Source organism: Trichosurus vulpecula, chromosome 1, assembly GCF_011100635.1.
Source record: "Trichosurus vulpecula isolate mTriVul1 chromosome 1, mTriVul1.pri, whole genome shotgun sequence".
In the NCBI taxonomy this organism is placed as follows: Eukaryota; Metazoa; Chordata; class Mammalia; order Diprotodontia; family Phalangeridae; genus Trichosurus; species Trichosurus vulpecula.
Window position 1 is genome coordinate 201039508 of NC_050573.1, and position 25184 is coordinate 201064691.

The following is a 25184-nucleotide window of genomic DNA, read 5'->3' on the forward strand; positions in this document are numbered from 1 at the left end:
TCATCTCAGCTGGTACATGTATTGAATGCTTATTTCAAAGGACTCATTCGATTTGTGTAAGTAAATTCCTCATCTGCTTAGTGGGGGCACAGCAAGGTTTCTATCTCTGTTCAACCATGCTCAGCTCGGAGTTCTTGCTGTATTCATTTAAATGATCCTACAGGGAGAAACTGGAAAGATAGGACAGTGGAGACAGTGAGTGGGATAAATGTTTTTCATTTGTGTTTTGGACACATTTCACCTATAAAATTAAAATGAGAGACAGAGAATAGTGAGGTAACTATATATCATGTCTTGTTAACATTTCTTTCTCAAAAAGTAGTGTGTGTGTGTGTGTGTGTGTGTGTGTGTGTGTGTGGTGTGAAAGAGACAGACAGACAGACAAAGACAGAAAGAGAAGAAATATAATTTGTGGAGTTGTCCTCATTTGCCATCTCTCAGCATTTGAATTCCCATTAAATATTTTTGTATCTGTACATTTTGGAAAAAAAAAATTGATAAAACAATGTGAAAACCTAAATCTAGCTTTTTTGTGGTTTTTGGTTTTTGGTTTGTTTGTTTGTTTTTGCTGTTTAAAGAGTTTCAAGAGTAAAAAAATGTTGACACAGAGGAGATAGGAAAGAAAGCCCACTGAAACTTTGGAGCTAAGTCAGGGATATAAGGCTCTTGCTGTAGTGGGTAAGGAAAGACAATCTATGTGTTCCAGGAAATTATGTTGAGGGCCCCCGATGCTACCCACAAAGGAGGCATCCAATGCTGGTCAGAAGAAGACTTAAACTGTTGTTTGGCAAATTTCTGATGAGATATATTGAGGTACTCTGTCACACGGCTACTAAGTATATGAAGTGAGATTTGAACCAAGGTCTTCCTGACTCTAAGTCCAACAGCTTATCCCTTATTCCACACTGCTACTTATTCAGGTGCTAAAGTAGAAACGGTATGAATCTCAGCAAGGAGTGACTGCACCATCCTAGAATTAGTGAGAGAGAGAGAGAGACAGACAGACAGACAGATAGACAGACAGACAGAGACAAAGACAGAGACAAAAAGAGAGAGACATATAGAGGCAGAGACAGAAAGAGGGAGACAGAGAGACACAGAGACAGAAAGATAGTTAGGTGGTACAATGGATAGAGCATTGGACCTGGAGTCAGGACTCCAGTACTCAGACACTTACTAACCATGTGAACCTGGGCAAGTTACTTAACCCTTTTTGCCTCAATTTCCTCATCTGGAAAATGAGCTGGAGAAGGAAACAGCAAACCATTCTAGTATCTTTGCCAAGAAAACCTCAAAAGGTGTCATAAAGAGTTGGACACACTTGAAAATGACTAAATAACAACTAGATAGAAAGATAGATAGATAGATAGATAGACAGACAGATAGATAGGGAATCCCAGTGTGGTCTGATATTCTTCCCAGATTTTGCTAAGACAGAGTTTAAAAAAATTTTTTAAAGAGTCAGTAGGATACCATGCCACAAAATAATATTTTAAAAATGGCAGAAGAAAACTGTTTAGTGTAGAGGTGCTGCTGCCAGGACTCACAGGGGCAAGATTCCTGCCTGCCCTTTTCTGTCATCAGCCATGCAGTCCTATTCCAGGTTCAGTTCCAGGTAAGCCATATCATCAAGCTCTCTCTTTTGTGGATCTTCTAAATTCCAATTCAATAGCCAATCATGGGACTCTCAGCAGCCCCCAAAGTTCCCTCATGGTTGACTGTAATCACTGTGGTTTGTGCTGGAAAGATAGGGGAGGTCCACTGGAGAGAGGAGAACCAATATAATAGTATGCTGTCAAAAATGAAATTCTGATGACATAAAAAGAAATTACAAGTTATTACAATGAGGAAGAAAATAGAGATATACTAGGAACTATGTACTGTGTGAAGTGCTACGGCTACAAAGACAAAAACAAATGAGCCCCTATCCCCAAGATGCCTACATTTTATCAGGAAAAACAACACACACACACACACACACACATGTATATTGCATAAACAAATACAATATGTCAAGGGAGTAAATATAAATAATTTCATGAGGGAAGACCCTAGAATCTGGTAGAGTCAAAGAATCAGAAAAAAAATCTTGAGTAGGAAGTGTCATTTTAGTTGAGCTTCAAAGGAAAACATGGATTCTAAGAGTCTGTTGTGAGGAGGGAATGTATACAAGGTATGGGGAATAGGAAATGGCAAGGGCACAGAAAAGAAAGTCATTTTGCCTGAAACCGAGAGTAGGTAAAGAGAACTGATCAGGCTGCTTACGTTTAAAGAAGACTAATCCAACCATTCTGGAAAGCAATTTGGAACTACACCCAAAAGCTACTAAATTGTGCATTATCTTTTGGCCCAGCAATACCACTACTAGGTCTATTCCTAAGAAAGATCAAAGAAAGAGAGAAAGGGCTCATATGTAAAAAAAAAAAAATTGATCTTTTTTGTGGTGGCAAAGAATTGGAAACTGAGGTCACGCCTAACAATTCAGAAATGGCTAAATAAGTTGTTGTATATGAAAGTTATGGAATACTATTATGCTATGAGAAATAATGAAGAGGCTGATTTCACAGAAACTGAGAAGACATTTAGGAACTGAAGCAAAGTGAAGTGAGCAGAACCAGGGAAACAATTTATACAATAACAATACTGTAAAGATAATCAACTTTGAAAGACTTTAGTAATCCTGATCAACACGATGAGTAACCACAATTCCACAAAACTCATGATGAAACATCCTATTGACCTCCATATAGAAAGTAGAGTGCACATTGAAGCCAATTTTCTTCTCTTTTTTATTTTGCTTTATTTTTTGGACATAGATAATGTGAGATTTTGTTTTTCATGATATACATATGTATAATGGGTTTTGTTTTTCTTAACTTCTCAAAGGGTGGGGAAAGGGAAGGAGAAGGTGGTAAGAGAATTCAGAACTGGAAATAAAATAAAAATTAATTTTTTTAAAAGGCATGTAAAAGAGATGGGAGGAAGTTCTGGTCCCTAAGGAGGAATACAAAAGAGTAGCATAGTCCTCTAAGAACTGAGAACTAAAAAGATATTTCCAGTTATATTAAGCACAAGAAGATCAACAAAGGGATAGGACTGATGTTCAGAGTGTATGCAATGAAGATAAAAGACAAAGGAAAGATGGGAGAAACGCTCAACTTTGTATTTCTTTTCTTTTCCCTACCCAGGAGAAGGCAGTTTCCTATGCTGTGCCTTTTCCCACATTTTGCCTCACCCCTAATTTCCTCCCAAGGATTTGTGAAGGGTATAGGAAGGAGGACTTGTAGAATCATAAGATCATAACTTTAGAAATAGAAGGGACCTTAGAGTCCATAATTTACAATCCTCTCATTTCACAGATGAGGAAACTAAGGCAGAAAGGAGGTAAGTGACTTGCCCAGAGTCCCATGACTGGCAAGAGTCTGAAGATGAGCCTTGAACCCAGATGACCCTGACTTCAAATATAATGCCCTATCCACACTGCCTCTGTGGTTGTTAGCTACATTTTGGGGACATGGGTTAGCCTCTTTGAGGGACATGCAACTTCTCTCCCGATATGACCATACCCACAGAAAGGATTATCCTCAGTACATATGGCCGTATCTCTCCAGCAGCAATATTAGCTCCCCACTCCACCTGTTTGATAAAGAAGTAAAAACAAACATGAAAAAGGGATTCAGATGGCAATGACCCATAACACAACAAAGATAAAAGCCAGCTCTACTCACTGGCCAAGCTGGAAACCCCTGGCCTTCTTGAATGTAATGAAGCTTCTCCCTGGACCAGCGCTGAACTACTCCATCCCCCAGATTCCAGAACTTGCTTCATAAAATCTCAGTATTTCTCCCTTCACAATGCCTTGTGTTCTAGGATTGAAGGTCCTCTTGAAAATCTTTCCCATAGTTCTCCCTCAACTCTCTCAACTGAATTTTTCTTATACGGTTAACTTGAAGAAGCCTTAAGTACTTGCTCCTGGAATATTTTGGAGAGCTTAACATCAGATTTGCAAGTTAAAGCCCCCTATATAATATCCAGAATAAAGCAGGTAAAAATTGTATTACAGTCTGCCCTGGTCAGATGCATCTAGAATACTCTGTTTAGTTCTGGATTCATTTTGGGAAAGACGTAGGTAAGTCAGAGCACATCCACAAAACAGGAACAAGGATCTTGAGAAGACAGGAGACTATACCACATAAGCCTTAGCTGAAAAAATTGGAGAAACTCAGCCTAGAGAAAAAAAGACTCAAAGGAGACATGAGAACTGGCCTCACGTATTTGAAAGGCTATCATACAGATGAGAGGTTCAATTTGTTCTGCTTGTCCTCAGAAAACAAAAGTAGAGGGCAACTATTGGAAGGCCTGAAGAAGCAGATACAGGCATGAAGGCAAGAAAACTTCCTAATGATTCTGTATAAAGTGAATGTCAGAAGATGGAATTATAAGTAAAAATTCTTTCCCCTCTGGGCCCCCATTTAATTTCCTAGCATCACAGAGGACAGACTGCCCCAGAGACAGCAGCTACAGAAAATCAGGTAGGTGATGAGTTTTTGAAGAACCAATAGTAAAATCAGTAGTTCCCCAGAAGGTATTGGAGAGGAGAGGTATTAGAGATAGATGAGCCCTAGGAGAGACCTGTTATGGTCACTGGACCTTTGGGGTGCTGTCCAAGGGCTAAGCATGGGATCAAAACATGAGGTGAAGGACTGGTGGTCTCCCCAAGACATTAGCACTGTAGAACAAAGCCAAATGCCCATTTTTGGTGACATAATATGTAGTTTACCTATCTCATTATTTCATGAGCTTGTCCAGGGTGTATGCTTATCATTTTCTTTAACTGATACCCTAGTTGAGAAGCAAATTAAGTTTTAGAGAGACAGTGTGATTCCAAAGAAAGAGCACTGGATTTGGAATCAAAAGGCCAGGGTTCAAACCCTAGCTCTGCCTCTTACTACTTGTGTGACCTTGGGCAAGTCACTTAACCTCTGTAGACCTCAGTTTCCTGAAATGTAAAATGAGAAGGCTGGTCTAGAGGGCTCTTAGCCCCCATCCACTTATAAACCTATTATTCAATGACATAATTATTAAGTATCAATTAAATCTATACACAAAAGTTTTTCATTTTCCCATCAGCAGAGATTCATCCATCAGGTATTTGCGAGAGCTTATTCACCAGAGTATTGAAACATCTATGGAATTAAATGGATATAAATCTTATTTTTCCTACCAGGTGACCCACTTCAGTTCTCACCCTCTCCATAAAACTTTCCTTATCACTCTTGTCCAGAGTAATTTTAAAATCAAGGATTGCAAGGAAACTTAAAGATCATCTACCACCTAATTCTGTAGATGAGAAAACTGACCACCAGTTAAGTGACTTGACTAAGATAACACAGGAAGCAAGCGGCAGCACCAAGTGTTGAATCCAGTTTCTCTAAATATGAATTCAGTACTCTTTCCACTCCTTTAATCTGACCTCTGAGCCTGACTTCCTATGCTAGTTAATAATAAACAATACTAATAACTAGCATTCGTATGATGCTTTAAGTTTTCAAAGCACCTTGCAAGTATTATCTCCCTTTATCCTCCCACCAACCCTAGGAGTTATCTCCATTTTACAGATGAGGAAACTCAGGCAGGCAGGTTAAGTGGTTTACCCAAGGTCATAGATCTAGCAAGCGTCTAAGGCAGTATTGGACCTCAGGTCTTCCTGACTTCAGGACTGTAGTCTATCCACTGTGCCACTTGGCTGCCTATTCTCTCCTCTAACATTTTCTACCTCCATTTTGTGTATGTGTATGTGTGTGTGTATACATATATATGTGTGTGTGTGTATATATATCCATATATATCCTATATATGTATTCATATGTATATGTATATATGTGTATGTATGTGTGTGTGTATCACATCTCCTAATCAAGCTCCTAGAAGGCAAATAGCATATATTTTATGTCTTTACTTTCCCCATAGCAAATAACAGTGTTTTTCACATTTCATCCCCAGCCGCCAAACCTTCACACAAGTGGCGAACCATGTCTAGTATGAATTGTCTCCTTACCACTGCCTTGTGGAATGCCTAGCTTCTTTCAAAGAATAGCCTAGTCACCAACTTCTAGAAAAGACCTTTCCTAATACCCCAGTTATTAGCATCTTCTTACTCTTTAAATGCCTACATTACTTTACATGAACTTTGTCTTTGCATATCTGTTGAATACTCCCAGTATAATGTAAAGACTATGAAGGCAGAGATTATTTCATTTTTGTCTTCATATCACCAATACCTCGCAATCAGTAAGCACTAATTAAATGTTGAATGGAAATGTCCCAATGGAAATAAAGGTAGACTGAGGCAGCAAAGATCCATGCATGGTCAACTTATTGGCTAGACTAGCAGTAGCCAATAAGTTAGGTCGATGACTCCTCATTAGTCAAAGACACCAGGTTAGGTATGATAGAATCTTTTATAATGATTAACAAGATGACAGAGCAAAATCTACTGAATGGCTAGATGTTTTAATGAGGAGATGGGATAAATGTCACCTCAGCTCCTCCCCATTATATCATTGGGAGATGAGGTCAATTCTTAGATGATGGGAATAGTCCTCAGGTGCTGGGATTACAGGCATACCTCATTTTATTGAGCTTCACTTTATTGTACTTCACAGATAATTATGTTTTTTTATAAATTGAAGATTTGCAGCAACCCTGTTTAGAGCAAATCTATCAGCAGCATTTTCCAAAAAGCAGGTGCTCACATCATGTCTCTAAGTCACAATTTGGTAATTCTTGCAATATTTCAATTTTTTTCATTATTATTATATTAGATATGGTGATTTGTGATCAGTGGTCTTTGATGTTACTATTATAATTATAACCATGCCTATATAAGACAAGGAACTTAAATAATAAATGTTGTGCGTGTTCTGTTTCCCTGTCCTGTCTCACTCCCTCTCCTCAAGCATCCCTATTCCCTGAGACATCACAATAGTGAAATTAGGCCAATTAATAACCCTACAATGGCCTCTAAATGTGCAAGTGAAAGGAAGAATCACTTGATGTGGCAAACTTCATTATCTTAGTTTTAGAAATTGGCACACCCATCCCAACCTTCAAAAACCACCATTCTAATCACTCAGCAGCCATGAACAATGAGGCAAAACCCTCCACCAGCAATAAAGATTATGACTTGCTAAAGGTTCAGGTGACGGTTAGCATTTTTAACAATAAAGTATTTTTTAATTAAGATATGTACATATTTTAGACATAATACTACTTCACATTTAATAGACTGCAGTATAGTGTAAACATAACTGTTATATGCATTGGGAAGTCAAAAAACTTGGGTGACTCACTTCACTGCAATATTATTACAGGGGTTGAGATGGAAGCAAACCCACAGTATCTCTGAGGTATGCTACAGTCTGCAGGCCATGGAGTTGCTACAATAGTTTCAAATTGATGAGAATGACTGTTAGGTTAATCAAATTTCTCTAAAAAGTAGGTAATGATTGAAGTTACAAAAGTGGGGGTACCCATTCAAGTGACCCAAGTAATCTAAGGTTACCCGAGTGAATTTGCAAGAGCAAGGAATTTGGGTACATACAGCAAAGGACAATACTAAATCCATGCTAACTTGTTTAAGTCTTAACAAAATAGAATTAAAATCAATTTTCAATTTCACAGAAATGAACAGTAGATACTTTCTTAGTTGACAGAGAAAAAAAATCACATCAAAGATCTCTAGGGTTTCTTTCAGCACTAAACTGCACTGATACTAAGGTATACTTTTAGAAATTACCTGGCTTTGGCCCAGTATTTACAATGCTAATCTTTTAGCATTTTCATATACAAAACTTAATTTCTAGCATAAACATACAAATCTTAAGAAATTATGCATTTGGTAGGAGACATTTCAGCTTTTTAGTTTGTTGGGAAATTATTTCAGGCCATGCATCCTGTGATTTGTGTACACGTAGTCTACATTCTTTATGTTTCTATAATCTTCCTTTTTAGACAGAGATTTCTAAGACACATGCATTCAACCTAAATGTATGATAGAGGAAAAATAATGGTAATTTTTATAAAAAGAAATTCACCAGGATCTGTCCATGATATAAATGCTAAAATTAGGTCGGACTCTAGAGAGGAGAGTATAATTTTTTGCATTAACACTTTGACTTAAAGTATCTCCAAGCATTTTATTTGGTTTCTGTGGGCAACCACATCTTCACAGATTCCTAGACTTCAAAATCCTCAAATCATAGTTCACACATTTGCATAAAAGAATACATAAAGCAATCAGGATGCAAATTTTTGACTTCCAAAAATAAGTCCTCCCAAACAGAAGATAATACCTGGGAGATGAAGAGTAGGCCATGTGATTTTAGGGGAACAGAATGGTTCTGCTGACCTTCAACTCCACCTACTCCACTTGGAATTCTCTCTCCTTTCTTTTCTCCTGAATTATAACCAATCTAGCCATTAATGGTTTTACACCTAAGTATAAGACAGACAATTCAAGGTAGCCAGCAGAGAGCAGACCTAAGAAACAGGAAACACTGGGCTCACATCCTACCTCTGTATGCAATCCTACTGACTATACGACCAAGGGCAATGTACTTCACCCCATTAGCTTCCTAAAATAACTTGCAAATGAGTTAGAGATGTTGTCAGAGGGAATTTCAACATGGACAATTTTCAAACCAATTAAATTATTGGTCTGGATAAAAAAGCTATGGAGGTGGAGGAGGGAGTACTTAGCAAGGCCTTGTGGATCTAGAGCTAAGCTTGGATTCAAGATCTGGATCCAAATCCCACCAATGCTTACTAGCAAAGTGGCCCCAGGCAAGTCACTTAACTTCTATATGTCTCAAGCACTCTGTGGGACTTGTCAAATAAATTAAAAATGGGTTATAGCCATCACAGGAGGAGGGAGTTCCTCAAGGCTGAGAAACTCACAGATCCTTCCCATACTCATATAGGTACATGATCCAACTGTAATTCTTATTAAATTTACTTTCATCAAGCTCAACCCAACTTTCTTGTCTGAGAAATCTTTGGATCCTAATTATAGCAACTATCCAACTTCACAGTTTTGAAGCATATAGTTTCTCACCTTTGAAGAAACAAAAAGTCTCAATAATTATTCTGAACTTTTTAATGATTCTTAAACAGCATTGTGTTAATGAAATGCTCCCCTCCTCCCTTGGATACTGGCAATTTGAACTTGAATAGGAAAACACTTCTGCCTAATGAAGATTGTGCTTAAATTGACTCAAAGCCTTTATAAGGTCAATCCATGTCAACTTTGGAAGGGCTAGAATTGTGTTTATATCAGATGAAAAAAAATGAAGGAGTGGGGGAGGGGGAAATCAGTTCACCAAAGACAGTTTTGTATACATTATAACACATACTTGATTTGAATTTTTTCACTGAATCAATTTAATTTGAGGCTGAACTGATTATATATTAGCACTAGGTAAAGATCGTCTTTTTCCAAAAACAAAAAACATTTCATTCAACTCCTTTGGACACCTTATTTTCAAGATGCCAAACCACCAAAATCACACTTCTAGTTTGTATATTTTGATACCATCTTGAGACAATCTAAAGTGGAAGAGATAGAAATTTGTGGGCATAGTAGATCATGCACTGCTACCTTATAGGTTCTCAACTAATAAAGGTAGTAGTGGGGCACAATGCAATTCAATAAGTAAAAATTGAGCATCTACTCTATGCCAACACAATATATTTTGTAGGAAGTTTACTCTTGTTGATTTGGGAGAGAATTATCATATTAGGACACATTAAGAAACAGGTTCTTTTTTTTATTTTTCAATGCATTACAATTATGTGCAATATCACATGATAAAGATCTACTGGGAACCATGCAGAACACAGTGGTACAATAATTTAGAATGACTGAGTGCACCCTAGGTTGACTAAATATAGACTCATAATTTTAGCTGCTTTTCAATGAATTTATGTGCATGTGATAGTTAGATCTGTACAGAAAAGTTCCATTACCAGGTCTTTAGATAATGTGTAAATGTTATCAGGTATAAATATAACCATGCTCAGCAGTTATACACAGAGTACAGACTAAACAAATTTGTAGTTTAAAAACATAATATATATAGATTTTCTCCATAATTCACATAATTTATGCCTATAGGAAATATTTCTTTATTGAAAAAAACATTTAGGACAGTGTAAATAGTACTTATCTCTCAGAGATAATAAAATTGTTTTACTTTAAAGCTGAACCATACAAGACAAAAAAATTCAAACATCACAAAAGACATGCACACGTTCAAATTAAACAGCATTTAAAATTACATGTAACAGATTTTGAATACCTTTTCCTTAATACTTCTTTTAAAAATAGAAAAAAAATACAGGTGAACTTTTGTTTTTCAATCTACAGCTTAAATTTTTTCATAGGTCTCCCTATTTTTTTGAGGTGATGAACATGGCTACACTGGCTACAGTGGCCCAGGGCAAGATTGAGTACTACCATGAAAGCTGGTCCCAAGCAGGTAAACAAAATCTTAGTGGCATCCATTGGGTAGAGATCAAACTTCAGTTTCTTGACAGCATGAGTATATACAATTAGCATTTATTCAAAGCTTCTATTGCCAAGAGATAAAGGTTAGGGAAGGAAATGGAATAAGATAATCACAAAGTAAATGGTCACTTTTTATTTTACAAACGTCTGTGTATTACCTCCATAATTTCGTAGCTCCAAAACATGGAAAGATTTTGCTTACTAATATAAGGACTAAATGTTTCTCTGACAATGATCAAGGTTTCCCTTTCACCTTTAGTGAGAATCATTTTTTCAGACACTTTATCTCCTTACTCTTCCCCTAGGGCGATTATTTTTAAATTTTTGTCAAGGAAATCCTTTTGCAAAAAGGCCTATCTAAATCCCTCAGGAACTTCATTTGTCCCATACTCAAAAGCAAAGCCAATGTAAAGGATTTGCCACTGCGTCCAAGCCTGAAACATTGAGGATAGGTAGGTGAACTGGGGAAATCAATTTTTCCTCAGCTTCATTAAAAAAACTCATAGGATATTGCCTATCCAAAAAGAGACAAAAATCAGGGATGGGGAGCCTATGAGGTCCCATGTGGACCTCTAGGTCCTCAAGTGTGGCTCTTTGCCTGAATCCAAACTTCACAGAATAACCTTATCCACTAGAGATGCCCTTCTGCCCCATACCCTGAGAGTCCAGCTGTCCCAAAAAGCAGAGAAACTAGACAAGATCTTGTTAGGACTAGTGCTGGGAAATGTTCATAATCATTTTGAGAAATGTTCACGATCATCACACATTTCTTCCCCATTATTTGTCATCCTTTTGTGTCCTCCACAGGGAAGAAAAATCTCTTGCTCAAAATATTCCTTTTTCCTTTTCATCTTTAGCCATCTCCCATCAGCCCCTATTTCTTTACTATCATTCCAGTTCTTTTCTCCTTCTCCACGCACTGATTGTAAATGCCATCGATATAGAGAGGTTAATTTGTTCACTAAAATTTTATATGTAGGATGTAATTTTTAAAGGGAAAATACAAATAGAATAAGTAGAATATACACTTGTATTAGAATTTATAAGATCATCTCAAGTAGGAATTGCTTCATTCTTTGTACTTATATGCCCAAAGTCTAGCACAGTGCATGGTGCAAAGTAAGTGGTTAATAAATACTTGCTGATTGATTGATAGGCCCAGGAACAAATTAGATTTTATAACAGTTTCAAATGTATAATGGATTTTCCTTACAACAACCCTTTGAGGTAGGTAGCATGCATATTTTTGTTTGCATTTTATGAATGATGAACTTGAGGCTCAGAAAAAGGAAATGAACTGTCCATAGTCCCCTACCTTGTAATTGTCCAAGTCATAATTTAATGTTGACCTTCTGACTACACATGGTCTCATAGTCTTTCTGCTATGACATGGTGCCTCTAATGTAGGTGTCCTTAAGTTCTCCACATAGAGTTCCCCTCATAAAAGGAGTATTTGGGTCAATTTCAAGAAACTTGGATGAAGAAAAAATATATTTGTTTATTTTCACTAGCCTCTAACTTAAATTTAGCATTTCCTTCAATTATCTAAAAACATCATTATGAGAAGAAGGGTAAAAGTTTTGCCAGACTGACAAGGGATCTACAATACAAAAAAGGTTAATAGCTCCTGATCTAAAATATAGTATTTTAATTTTACCATGTTATACACATATGTACGTATATGTTCACACATATTCTTAGCTTTGGTTTTGTTTTATTTCTTTTTACACTGGAATGGGAGAAGAGATAGAAAATTCAACCATTGGAATATATGGGAAAGGATCAGTTTCTAGCCATCAGCAAACCCTTTCAAAGATGGTGATGAGAAGCATGATTAATTTTAACAAAAATAGCAGAGAATGCATACATGGAGTACATATACATATATATATAAATATATATAATCTTACAGATGTTTGATAGTAAGCTACTATGGAAATCAATTCAGTTTATCGAATTCTTTCACAGTCCTAAAAAAGGTAAATTCCCATATGAGCTAATAAATACTTTCTGTGATTGATAATATTGACAAAGATATAGAATGTTACTTAATAAAGTTTACCTAAAATTGATGTTTAAAAAATGTATGAGCAAAAGATGTACTTCATATTATTCTAGGGACAAGGAAACAGAAAATTAGATAAATGACCATCTTTTACACAAAAAGTGACCTGACCCAAGAAGGCAGTGGATTTTCTACAATTAACATTGCTCTCTTCTCTTTCCTTTTGAAGGAATTCAGCCAACATGATTTTCTACAATATTATGGTATAAAACTGCAAAGACGTTTTTCTGTTGAATGTTCCATGAACCCCCGACTCATGTAATTTGAAAATGTACTTTCCTCTTTCATATATATATATATATATGTATATATATATATATATATATATATATATATATATATATGTATATGTGTGAGAGAGCAAAATTTGCCCCTGGTTTCAAGATGAAAATTTAAGGTTAGTGTATATCTGTAATGAAAAACAATTCGCACCGCAAAAAGAGAAGAATTTGAATGTTCAAATCAAAATAGAAAAGAGGATAAATGTAAGTAAGCTCAGCACTTTTTGCAATGTGAAGAATGCAGCTAATCCAGGAAAAAGGTAGATATGTTAACTAAATTATCTGGAAAATATCCCAACTCCTCCCCTCTGTTTTGGTTCTAGAAACCTAGCCAGAAGTAGAGGAAAAGGACAGCTCTAAGATATCTCTTGGGTATCTAGTTGTGGGAAAGTTCATCCTACCTAGCCATTATATTCATCAGTGGGCAGTTGTAAAAGTTTACTTTCACACATTAAAAAGCATCTTAGGGATTTTTTAAATGCTTCAGATTCTATACCCCTCAATGAAAGTTTAAAAAAAAACCACTAAAGAACAGCTGCTTTAGAGCACAGAGAAGACTAGATTGAAGAGGAAAGGATCCATCGCCTTTGAAGTTAAGCTGTAAACATGCTTCTCAGGAAACCAGACATTAAAGGCAAATACTATATTTCTCTTTCAGATTTGCTCGAAGAAAAGGAATGTATTTGGAATTGGGGGTTTATTTAATGTCTGATGAACAAGTGCTTCAACATTTATCAGATTAATTCTAGTTTAGAAATTAATTAGAAAATATCTGATAGGGAAAGGCTAAGGAAACGTTCTGAGGGGAAATAAAAGATGCTCCTTCATAGCTTAAATCTACAACCTTCCTCTTGCTCTCTATTATTCATTAATATCTGGAAATTTTCATCTTAACTATAAATCTAGGGTTGAATGATAAATCATTAGAGAAGATCCTCCATATTACAGTGGAAGCCCAGCACGTATGTGTCAAACTCCCTGCCCCCTTTAACAAACCTTTGGACTCTCCTGCTTGGAGACTGATAGGCTCTGAACAAAGAATAGGAAACATTACATTAACCTAGCCTAGGAATGAGGGGAGTGGGGGTGGCTCCCTCTCTGGCAGGAAAAACTTTCTTTGTTCAGGGTCCTATAAAAATCACCACGTGGGTGAATCACGTTGGATCTCACCCATGGAGAGGACACTTTGCCTGGAACTACCTTCCCTTTCAGGGCCTTGATCAAGCTGTGTAAACCAAGTTCCCCTCAGCTTTGAAAGGATTAAGTGCTGGTTTTCCCCTCGAGAGGTGATGCATCTATGTCATCTGTCTCTTTGTCTCTGTTGCTGTGTTTGTTAGGAATTGTTGATTAATGTGGTTGTGGGTTCCATGTAGCATTTCCCTGTCTTTCAATAAAAACTATTCTGTTGGGAGTGTGTCTTATTGCCAGTGCGAATCAGAATCCGAACCTAACCTAGCTGAATCAAACAAGGGTCTAAGACTAAGGATTACTATTATCTTTTAAAAGGACTTATTGTAAGTATGATATACCATAAAACATTGAGAAGAGAAACTGTCAAGACAAAGTAGATACAGATACGGATATTCTCTCTAGCTATAACGTGAGGTTATTTGAATTTGTATTTGAACATAAAGCAGCTAGTCAAGGGCTCAGAGCTTTATAAATGTCATTTATGATTTTTTATATTAAAATATTACATTTAGGCTACAGCTCATCTCACAACAAAGCAGCTAGGTAGGAATATGGAAGTGGAAAGGAAGAAAGAACTAAAACTAATGCTCGACATACTCTTAGCAAACAACAGCTCTGAGAATAACAATCACCATGCTCTCTCCACTACAGCTTGACAGAAGGAGAGAATGGTTAAGGGTCCCACCAGCAAAGTCTGTATGCCTACCCAGGAGACACTACCTCGCTGTCAAAATTTACTCACAAATACACATGTAAGATGAAGCTGCTTTGACATTTTGAAAGATTTTTAAGCCCTGGAAAGTATGGTCAGTGTTACTTTCAGGGTAACATAGATTTTATGGCATGTCTAATAAAATACGCAAAATTACTATGCAAAAGACTCATCCCACACTTGGAACACACACACATATATAACACTTCTATCTTGGGCCCATGAATGTATCCAAACTCACATTTTATCAACCTTGCTAACAATGAATGTATACTGCACAGAGACATAATTCATGGTATTTCATAAAGAAACACTGTTTGCTATCAGAATAGCTAAGGAAGAAACCATTTCAATCCATTAATTGAAAATAAGTCATTGAAAAGAAGCTAATCAATTGTTCAAGCATATAATAAGGCAAAAATGTCAGAAGGTTTAAGATTAATTCATATTTATATGCTGCTATTTTGGACAGTTATGATTTAATTGACTTGGGATAATGAACAAAAATACTTCAAAGGAAAAAAGACTCATCTGGTCTTAAATCTCCTGTGCCCATAGTATACTGGATTCTCACAGTCTAGGAGTAATTTTATATCTTTTCACACTATGTTCTAGTGTAAATGTTAATATTTAAATTGCCATGAAAATTATATTTCAAACACTAACATCCATGCTTTAAATCCAACTAAAAGTTGCAAAAGGGAGATCATTTGGAGAGATCATCATAATGAAACGTTAATACATTTCTGTTCGGGCTTGGACAGTACAGGACAAAGATGAATTCATTCCAAAGATTAATCTTTGTCCAAACTAATGTAACCTGAGCCAGATTTTTAGTGAGCTTTAAAAAGCATTATCTCTTCTAGGAACAAATATTATTGCATAGGACTATGCTTCACCCAATTCTTTGCCACATAGCTATATCTCCACACAATACATCAGCAAAGTACCCGGACAAAGCCCTGAATCACCAATTTAGCTCTCCATATTCATGTATACTTTCTATTAACAACAAGGTGAACATGATTTGTGGTCTTACATTGAGATTTGACCTATTCTGCTTCACTGACTTAGTTGACAAAAATCACAAATTATGAGGCACTGATTAATTTAAAGTGCCTACTGCTGCCAAGTCCTTTAGATTATTCACAAGCTAAAGCTTAACATTTTACTTGGACTGTTGAAATCACATCAATCATCTGCATCACTGTAGAATAAGGGCAAGGACTCTCATACCATGGATAATGCAGATGCTCCAGCAGTCATGTAAAGTACATGGTATATTGTATAAATCTGACCATTGGAGAAAAAGTTAAAATTCCTTAGTCTCACTCAAGTGAAGGTACCAAGTTGGCTCTTAAAAGTCAAGATAATCATAAGTTAAATCAAAACTTCATAGCATGTCCAAGATCAAGAAAGGTTCATAGAATTTAGGGCTTAGAACATTCTCTTGTCCACCACCACCTTCATTTTACATATGAAGAGACTTGAGGCCCTTAGAGAGGAAATGCCTTGCTAAGGATCACAAAGGAAGTAAATGGCTACAATGTGATCTTAGATCAGATCTCTCCAGATCCAATGTTCTTTCCACTACAATGAAATGTCTTAATGCATAATCTCTGAAAAGTAAGTACTTCTCTTGAAGTCAAAGAAACTAAACATTGTTTCTGTGACACAGTTTTGTTCTCAAATCTATGTCATAAGCATCTGATTTTATGATGGTAGAACTGGCAAGTCAGTTGATAGAAAATTGAAAAAATCCATTGGAGTGCTATGTAATTTTCCTTATAGAGAAAAATAGCACAAGCCACTTCTTTTCTCATTTCCATGGGATGTCTTTTTAGAAGAGAAAGAAGTTGCTTGCCTTAAATTGAATCTTCCAAAAGGTTTTCTAAATGGCCTAAGAAACCTTATGGATGGAAGGTAATAGTATTTACAAATTAGTACACACAGAATTTCAGTATCTAAACCAATTTTTAGATGAAGATTTAGTTGCAGATTTCTCCGAGAGGTGATTGTGCTTTGTTTTCTGTAATTCCGGTCCACTTTCATGAAACCCAACAATACCTGAATACATCATTTGTTTGACTCATACATGGGTACAGTTGGTTGATGGTGGGGTCTCTACCCGACTTTTGTTTTCTTTGGCATCATTCTGAGGAGATTCGCTGCCAATCTGACACTTAAAAACTTGCTTGTAAGCCTTCCTGAAATTTTCAGAGAGAAACCCATATATTATAGGATTAACAGAAGAATTGCTGTAAGCCAGGCAGTGTGCTGTGATTCTGAATAAGAAGGAGGCTGTAGTCAATGGAAAGACTCCGAATTCAGCCCAGAGGTGAATCACATGATGTGGCAACCAGGATATGCCAAATACGACTACTACCACGAGCACTGTCTGTGCTGTCTAGAGTAAGAAAGAAAAAAATATGTCAGTTGCATCAATGGGAAAATAATTTATTCACTTAAACTATTAACTTTCAGGGTTTTAAGATACCAGTAGAATACAGAAGACATGAAACATTGTGTTGACTTAATTATCTTCTTTCCTGCTACTTTTATTCATTATCTTGAGATGTATTTACTATGCTTCCTAATAATCATTTACATGGGATATTAACAAGTATTGCATCTAGATTGTAACAACTCAGAATCATAAAATATTAGAGATGGGTGAGATCTCAGAAAGCATCTGGTCCAACCTATATGAAAACAAGCATACCCACCTCAATATTCCTAACAAGTGGTCATCTAGACTTTGCCTGAAGGCGTCCAGAGGAGCCCACTACCTCCAAAGACAGAGCATTCCACTTTGGGATATCTTTAAATGTCAAGAAGTTTTCTTTTTTTTTCCTTTGACTCATTTATTTTTGTATTTGTATCTCCATCACCTAGTATCATGCCTGGTAAATAGTAGGCACTTAATAAATGTTTGTTGATTGCCAAGCTTAAATTTCTCTCTCTACAATTTCTGTCTATTGCTCCTAGTTTCTCCCTCTCAAACCAAGGTGAGAATAAAATACTTAATCCTTCTTATAGCCCTCCAGACACCCGAAGACAGCTATCATGTCCCCAATAAGTATTCTTTTCTGCAGGCTAATTATTCATAGGTACTTTAATCAATTCTCATATGATCTGATCTCAGGATCCTTCACTGTCCTAATTGCTTTCCTCTGCAAGAGCAAAGTAGAATTGCAGTAGGTCAAAAGAAACGTTAAGATGCACAAATTGAGAGCCATCTCCATTCCAAATATTGATAGGGACTGTTTGTGCCCGACCCAGGGTAGAGCCTTCTGAGCTCCTATTGGTCTGATCAGCCACAATCAGACATACACAGACCCCAACACGGTGATGTCATTTTTGTCCTTTTCAAGAATGAAGGACAAGAACCAACAATCAACTTTATCAATTCCCTTCATAAAATACGGCATTCAAGACAACACAATTTTGCTGATGTGGTCTAATTAGGCCATTATACTAAGAAAGTATCACCTCCATGGTTTGGGACACTGTGACTCAATGCAGCCTAAGACAACACTGCCTTTTGGGTGTAATAGCACACCGATAACTCATATTGACCTTGCAGTGCACTAAGATTCCTAGATCTTTTCCAGGTAAACCACTTCCTAGTCATGCCTTCATACTGCATTTGTGAAATCTATTTTTTTTACCAAAATATCTTTGCAAGGGTGGTGAAAATTTGATATTCAATTTTGCCTAATTGCATAAGGATCTTTATTTACCTTGCATGTTGCTCATGTTTTGTTCATTTTTTAAACAGATTTCTGATGACATGGGTCCTATTGCTCACCCTTTTCTTGGATTTTGTCTTCTACGAATTTTTGTATATCTTTGCTGCTAGTCTTCTTAGACTGTGCCTTTGAATATTTGACATTTTCCAAACACATCCTGCATATTCCCACATCAATTAACAAATATTTACTAAGCACTTACAATCTGAAAGATACTGGGAGTGCAAGGATTTAAAAAATGATCCAGTTCCTATCCTCCAAGTCGTTACATTCCCATGGGACCAGACGGATCCCAACAGCTCCAGGGGCTCCTTTTCACTTTGATTTCCCTCCTTAGTCCCTCCTTTAGCCCAGGCCACTCAAAGCCTATGGAGGCTGCTTTTCTACTCACACAGTTTGGATTAGATGGGAGTCACCAAAAATATTCCTCTCTATAACACAAAGAACAACTAGGCCTCACCAGATGATGATGATGATGATGATGATGACAGCTAGCATTTTATATAGTGCTTTAAGGTTAGAAATGGGCCTTAGAAATATTATCTCATTTGTCATTACAACTACCCTGGGAAGGAGGTGGTATTATTATCCCCACCTGACAAACAAAGACACTGAGGCAGGCAGACGTTAAGTGACCAGCTCAGGGTCACACAGGGTAAGTATCTGAGTCACGATTTTTGCTCAGATCCTCTGACTCTAGGTTCAGTACTCTCTCCACTGCACCACCTAGCTTCCTACAATGTCACTTACTCCTAAAGTTCCTCAAGCCCCACCATCTACCCTGCTTCTATGCCCTGTAGACCTCTGGCATTGTATTCTGACTTACTAGTGTAACCCTAAGGACCTGTAGTTGTTGCCATCAACCCCTGCTACTTTACCTTTAGTATTTTTAGACCTTTCTATCTTCCAAGAAGCTAAATCTTCTTTGTTGTCTCCCCCAATAAGGGTCTGAGCTCCTTGAGCACAGGGATTATCTCCCTTCTTCTATTTGTATCCCCAGTGATTACCATGTTAATTGGCAAATGGTAAGCATTTACTATAGGTAGCAACTTGTATAGTAAAATATTGGACTTAAGAGTCAGGAAGACCTGAGTTCAAAACCTGAGTCAGATTCTTTCTAGTTGTGTGACTCTGGACAAATCACTTATCCCTTCTCAGTCTCAATTTCCTAATATACAAAATGGGGATAATAACAGTATGTACTTCAAAGAGTTGTTGTAGGGGCAGCTAGGTGGCACAGTGAGTAGAGCACCAGCACTGGAGTCAGGAGGACCTGAGTTCAAATCTGGCCTCAGACACTTGACACACTTACTAGCTGTGTGACCTTGGGTAAGTCACTTAACCCCAATTGCCTTGCCTTCCCCCCTCCAAAAAAAAAAACCAAAGAGTTCTTATAAGGATCAAGTGAATAACATATATAAAGTTCTTCGCGAACTTTAAAATGTTGTAAAATAGCTATTTCTTATTATTGATAAATGTTTCTATTCATTCATCCACAAGTATGGTAAGTCAAGTAGTGATTAGGACAAAGCAGGGATCCAAGGAAAATGTGTTTTCCCCCTTCTTCCCATGACTCTCATGGAATTTTTAATTTTACCTATCTTTGGCCACATATCTCTTTCAAAATTTCTGTAATTTGTGTATATATTTTATCTCTGCTACTAAATGATAAGTTGTTTTGTAGGCATCATATTTTATTTTTCCATTCTCAACAGCACCTACCACAGTGCCTTACATAGAGTAGTAAATCAATCTTTGTCTTATTAAAATGAGCAAAAAAAGAAATTACCTAACGTAAAAGTAAGTAAGATGAATTACTACCCCAGTACACATCGTCATAAAGGATGTTGGAGAAATGTAAAACCAGAAAAAAGATGGACCAATAAACAGCATAATGATAGGAAAGGATGGCCAATGAACAGCCCATTTTCTCCATGACTATCCTTGCAATTTCAAGGGAATGTGAAGAAAGTCTCTTGGTTATTGGGTGGACCCCCTGTTGTTACCTCACAGGTGGATATGAATAAGTTTCACATGTGCTAGGAAGACATGAATAATGTGCAATCTCAATCATTGGAGAGAATGCCAATATAGAGGAGATCACAGAGTACTGGAATGTCATCAGAGAACCAGTTCTGCTAGATATTTTCATAACATTTTAATAAAACAAAAACCCAAAGTCATTGATACAGGTTTTCCTACTTTTGGCCATTATTATCAGAGTGACTTTTCAAATTGAATTCCTGTACAGTATTTAAGGAAGTGGAACTAGAAATCAGAATCAGGAGATCTAGGATGGGGATAAGAATGAAGTGTAGATTAATATTTGGAACCAAGTATCTTATCTTTGGCCAAAGTTACAGAACAAAAGGTCACAGACGTACACAGTGAGAAAGTTACAGAACAGAAAGTCAGAGACATATACAATGAGAAAAGCAAAAGCAAATGTGACTCACTAGAGACAAAAAAAAACCTTAAACTGATAGCAAGCCTACTCTCTTATACTTCTCCAGTTAGGAAAGGAACCAATGGCTTGTGTCACTTTGTTCATGTCAGGTTGGGAATCATTATTATTATTATTATTGATACAAGAATCTACACCAAATATGGTTTCTGACTATTAGCTCAAATCCTATTTTCTTAAAAAAGGTGAGTAAAATTATAAGATATTTTAGCTTACTGACTTATAAATCCTCAATACTGCAATGCATAGTTATTGCTGTGTCTCCCTGCCTTCCTTATGGATGATAGTTGGGGAGCTAGCAGGGTTGGTCCAAGGTTGAGACAAGGCTCATCATGAAGTGGAGACAAGGCATCATAGAACATATTTTACATGTCCTACATAATAGTTAATATTTGCATAGTGCTTACCATGTTCCAGGCACTATGCTAAGCACTTTTCAAGTGTTACCTCATTTGATCCCTACAACAACCCTGCCCAGAGTCACACAGCTAGTAGGTATCTAAGGGCTTGATTTGAACTCAGGTCTTCCTGACTTCAGGCCCAGCACTCTATCCACTGCACCACCTAGATGCCATGGCAGCTTGTAGGTAGCATTCCTAACTTTGGATTTATTCATAATTAATAGAAAGATCTAAGCCTAACAGTGGAAAAGTTGCTGACTTATAGCAGGTTATTACAACTAGCACATTCTGACCCACTGGCATCTAAGGCACAGCCAACCAACCCAGGGATTGAATTCCATGAAGTTTCTGCAATGTGACCATACACAACAGCTAGCCAATATAGGCAGTAGTTTCATAGGACCATAGATTTAAAAGCTATAGAATGTCATTTAGCTAAGGAAATTAAGGCCCAAAGAGATGAAATAATTTCATCAAGCTCAGACGGAGAATAAGAAGCAGAGCTCGTCTGTAAATTCAAGTTCTCTTACTCCAGGTTGAGAAATTTTTTATATTTTATCACTGTGATAATTGAAAAAAAAAAAGGCTCAATCTAGCTACACATATAGAAACGATTTCATTACTTATGGATATAAGTCCCTTATCAATCCAATTATCTTACTTGTTTACAATGGATTTAGCCAAAAAGGCAAAACTAGGAATTGTATTTTCCCAATACATCAATGAATATTTCTTTGCAAAACAAATGTTTCCCTCTACGTGTTCAATCCTACTCTTTGGGAAATTTTTAGCTATCTTTCTACAGATCTTACAAAGAATTAAACACATCAGTTTATTGGCAATTAGATAATCAACAAGATTCAACTATAGCCACAAATATTTCAAAAATATTCTCTGCAAAGAACATGCTTCTTTGAGAAAACAAAGGTTTCTGGAGTTGTTTGGCAGTGGCAAGACTCATCAACAGATGGACTCTCCCCATTTACCATCCCTTCACCCCTTCCCCAACCCCTAGGCTGCCAGGTCCAATAAAGGCTGCCAATTAGGAAGAGCAATAAAACTGCTCATACTTCTTGGATGAGATGGAAGTAAACAGCTCTAATCCTTCCAATAAGATGGAGGACCACCATGCCCTTCCATCTGCCCTGTTACTGCATCCTAAGGTATTCTGGGTCATACCATCTGCCCTTTCTCTATGCCCTACAGATCTCTAGGCACTATTGTCTGGCATAATAACACACCTTAAGGACTCCTGGCCCTTGCCATCCATTTGGATGCTGCATCATTATGATTTCTGGGCCTTTCTACCCTCCTTGTGTTTGATTTCTTTTATGTATTGTCTCCCCCAACTATTGCTTTCCTTGAGAGCAAGAACTATCTTTTTCAATTTGCATCCCCAGTGATTAGCATATAGTAAGTACTGAATAAATATTTTTCCCTTCATTCATTTATTCATTAAAGAGAATCTTTTAACTTTTAACCTCTTTTAACCTCACATTTTTAAAATTCCACCAGAGACCTCAGAACCATGGACAAGACCCAGATCTATGCCTGTCAGTTACTCTGAAGTATGACTAGTCTCCTTTGATTTATTACTAATGATTTATGTGACCCAGATAGAGAATACAAAAGCATTTTTGATATCACCATCATTTTATATGTGACAGCTTACCAAAGTGATATAGAACCTGTACATTCTGTCAAATACTCATAGCTAGACATATCCTAAGGGTTGAAAAATTATTCATTTGTTTATTGCCTGTGCTGCTCATCTGAAGCTTTCAGACATGACATTTTTTCTGACCAGAATGTGAGTCAGATTCATATTTCCACTTTGTCCATTGAGTACTTTCCACAGCTTCCTATGGTCTATGTGAAATAGCCCTGGGATAAATTTGAACTGTCTCAAACAGCATTAACAAAATTAATATATGTTAGCATAGTGACATAGGTCATTGGGAAACACCAAGTTTTCTGTTATTTTTCTATTATCCTCTGTCAAACTTTGCTTCCAGGGATCAAGAATCTGATGGTGCAAAGGAGGAATGTTAGGAAAATGGCAAGTATGAGAAAGTCAACAGTCAAAGGAATTTAAATAGTCTCTATTACTCGACTGACTGTCAGAAAAAAACAATCAATAGCAAGGTTGCCTGATACTATTGCATGCTTTTCCCTGACAGATACATTCTGCTCACAAAGATCTATGATAAAAAGCAAGAAATTTCTAATAGATAAAGAGCAGCAATAGAAGTGATCATTTTCACCCAAGGTCCAGGTAATAGAAAACCTATATACAGATTTCTTTTAGTTTATCAATGCTTCTTGGCTGTCAGATTCAGGAAGAAAAAAAGACATTTACACTCCAGCTAAGGTTCAAGAGATTTCTTCACACATTAAGTTGATCACCTAGTCACTGTAATGCATTTTTTTCAAATTCAACAAATAGGTGCCTACTTGGTGCAATATTTATTAAGCATCTACTACATTTTGCTCCTGGAAATGATTAATTATTATCTCAAACCTAAGAAATAAGTGGAAGTTCACACAAAAGCTACAACACGTAAGCTACTCAAAAGATACTTCACTCAATCCTAATGGTAAGCTCTAATTATGAATTGTTTTCCATAGAATTGATGGGAAATTTTACCTTCTGTCTTCCTGTCCTTTTTTCTCCTTTGAAATATCAGAATGTGACTTAGAAAGCTCACCTCTGGTAGAGAAGAAGCTTGTTTTCTTTGATGATTTTTTTTGCTCTTCTTATAGGGTTTTTTTTTGGCTGTATTAGAGCCATAGTTATACCTGTTATGTTTGCTCCTCACTTACACCATTTTTTCCATTCAGGGCTTTAGAGAAAATCATTTGATGGAGGAAAATGCTGATACGGGAACTGCATTAAATCTCTACATGGATTCTTATTAAACTTGGTAGTGGATTGTTTCTAATGCTGTCTCTTTTCTCCCTTTTATTTCTTTACTGTAAATGTCTGATGCATTAAATTCTATTACTTTTCTTCTTTGGAGATGAGCTTTTTTCAAGGCATGTGAAGAATAAGATTCTTCTTCAAAAAATGTTGCTAGCAAAATATCTGATGGAACTTTGCTCAAAAGATAAGCAGATGTTCAAAGATCTATCTGACAAATGGGAATAATTAAAATTTTCTGGAATTTTGTAACAAGCAAAATAATTTATCAAGTAACTTAGACCAAAAGAATTAATGACTGTTCTAGTGCACACTTGGAAGGACCTTAAGAAGCCACCTTGTCTATCCCTAGCCCAACTTTCTTGCTTCAACAAAAGCTAATTTTCTTTTATTTGGTCCTGTGGGAGGTTATGGAATTGTCAATCATCCTCTTCCTCAGAATAAGCCCAATTTTCCATCTTCCTGAACTCAGAGCAGGATATTATAAAGAGAAATTGAAAATTTTTATAGATATATACATCATGGCGTGGGGGCAGAGGGAAGGGCAAGAAAATTATGTTTACACAAAGCATACAAGCCAATTTCAAAGTATTGCAATGAGAAAAAAATGAGGAATAAACTCAGCTCATGATTCAGTCTTTTAAACTGTACTCTTTCATGGCAGGAGGGAGAAAGGTGAGGTCAGAAAGGAAAATGAAGTTCAAAACAGCTAGAAGGAGAGATATGTCCATGCATGAAGTCCCTGAGAACAAAAGCAAAGAGTGTTTGCTTACCTTATATTCATGAATTTGCAAAAGGCTTAAGCTCCTTCTTCAGTTTAAAAATCAAACA

General features: G+C 36.7%; 1 protein-coding gene across 1 annotated transcript in view; it reads right to left on the reverse strand.

Moving 5' to 3' along the window:
• Positions 1-16905: 16905 nt before the first annotated feature.
• Positions 16906-25184, reverse strand: part of GALR1 (galanin receptor 1) — a 33253-nt gene continuing 24974 nt past the window's right edge. The window contains exon 3 of the mRNA XM_036742390.1: positions 16906-17223. Coding sequence (XP_036598285.1) covers positions 16906-17223 — 318 coding nt within the window. The remainder of the gene's footprint in view (positions 17224-25184) is intronic.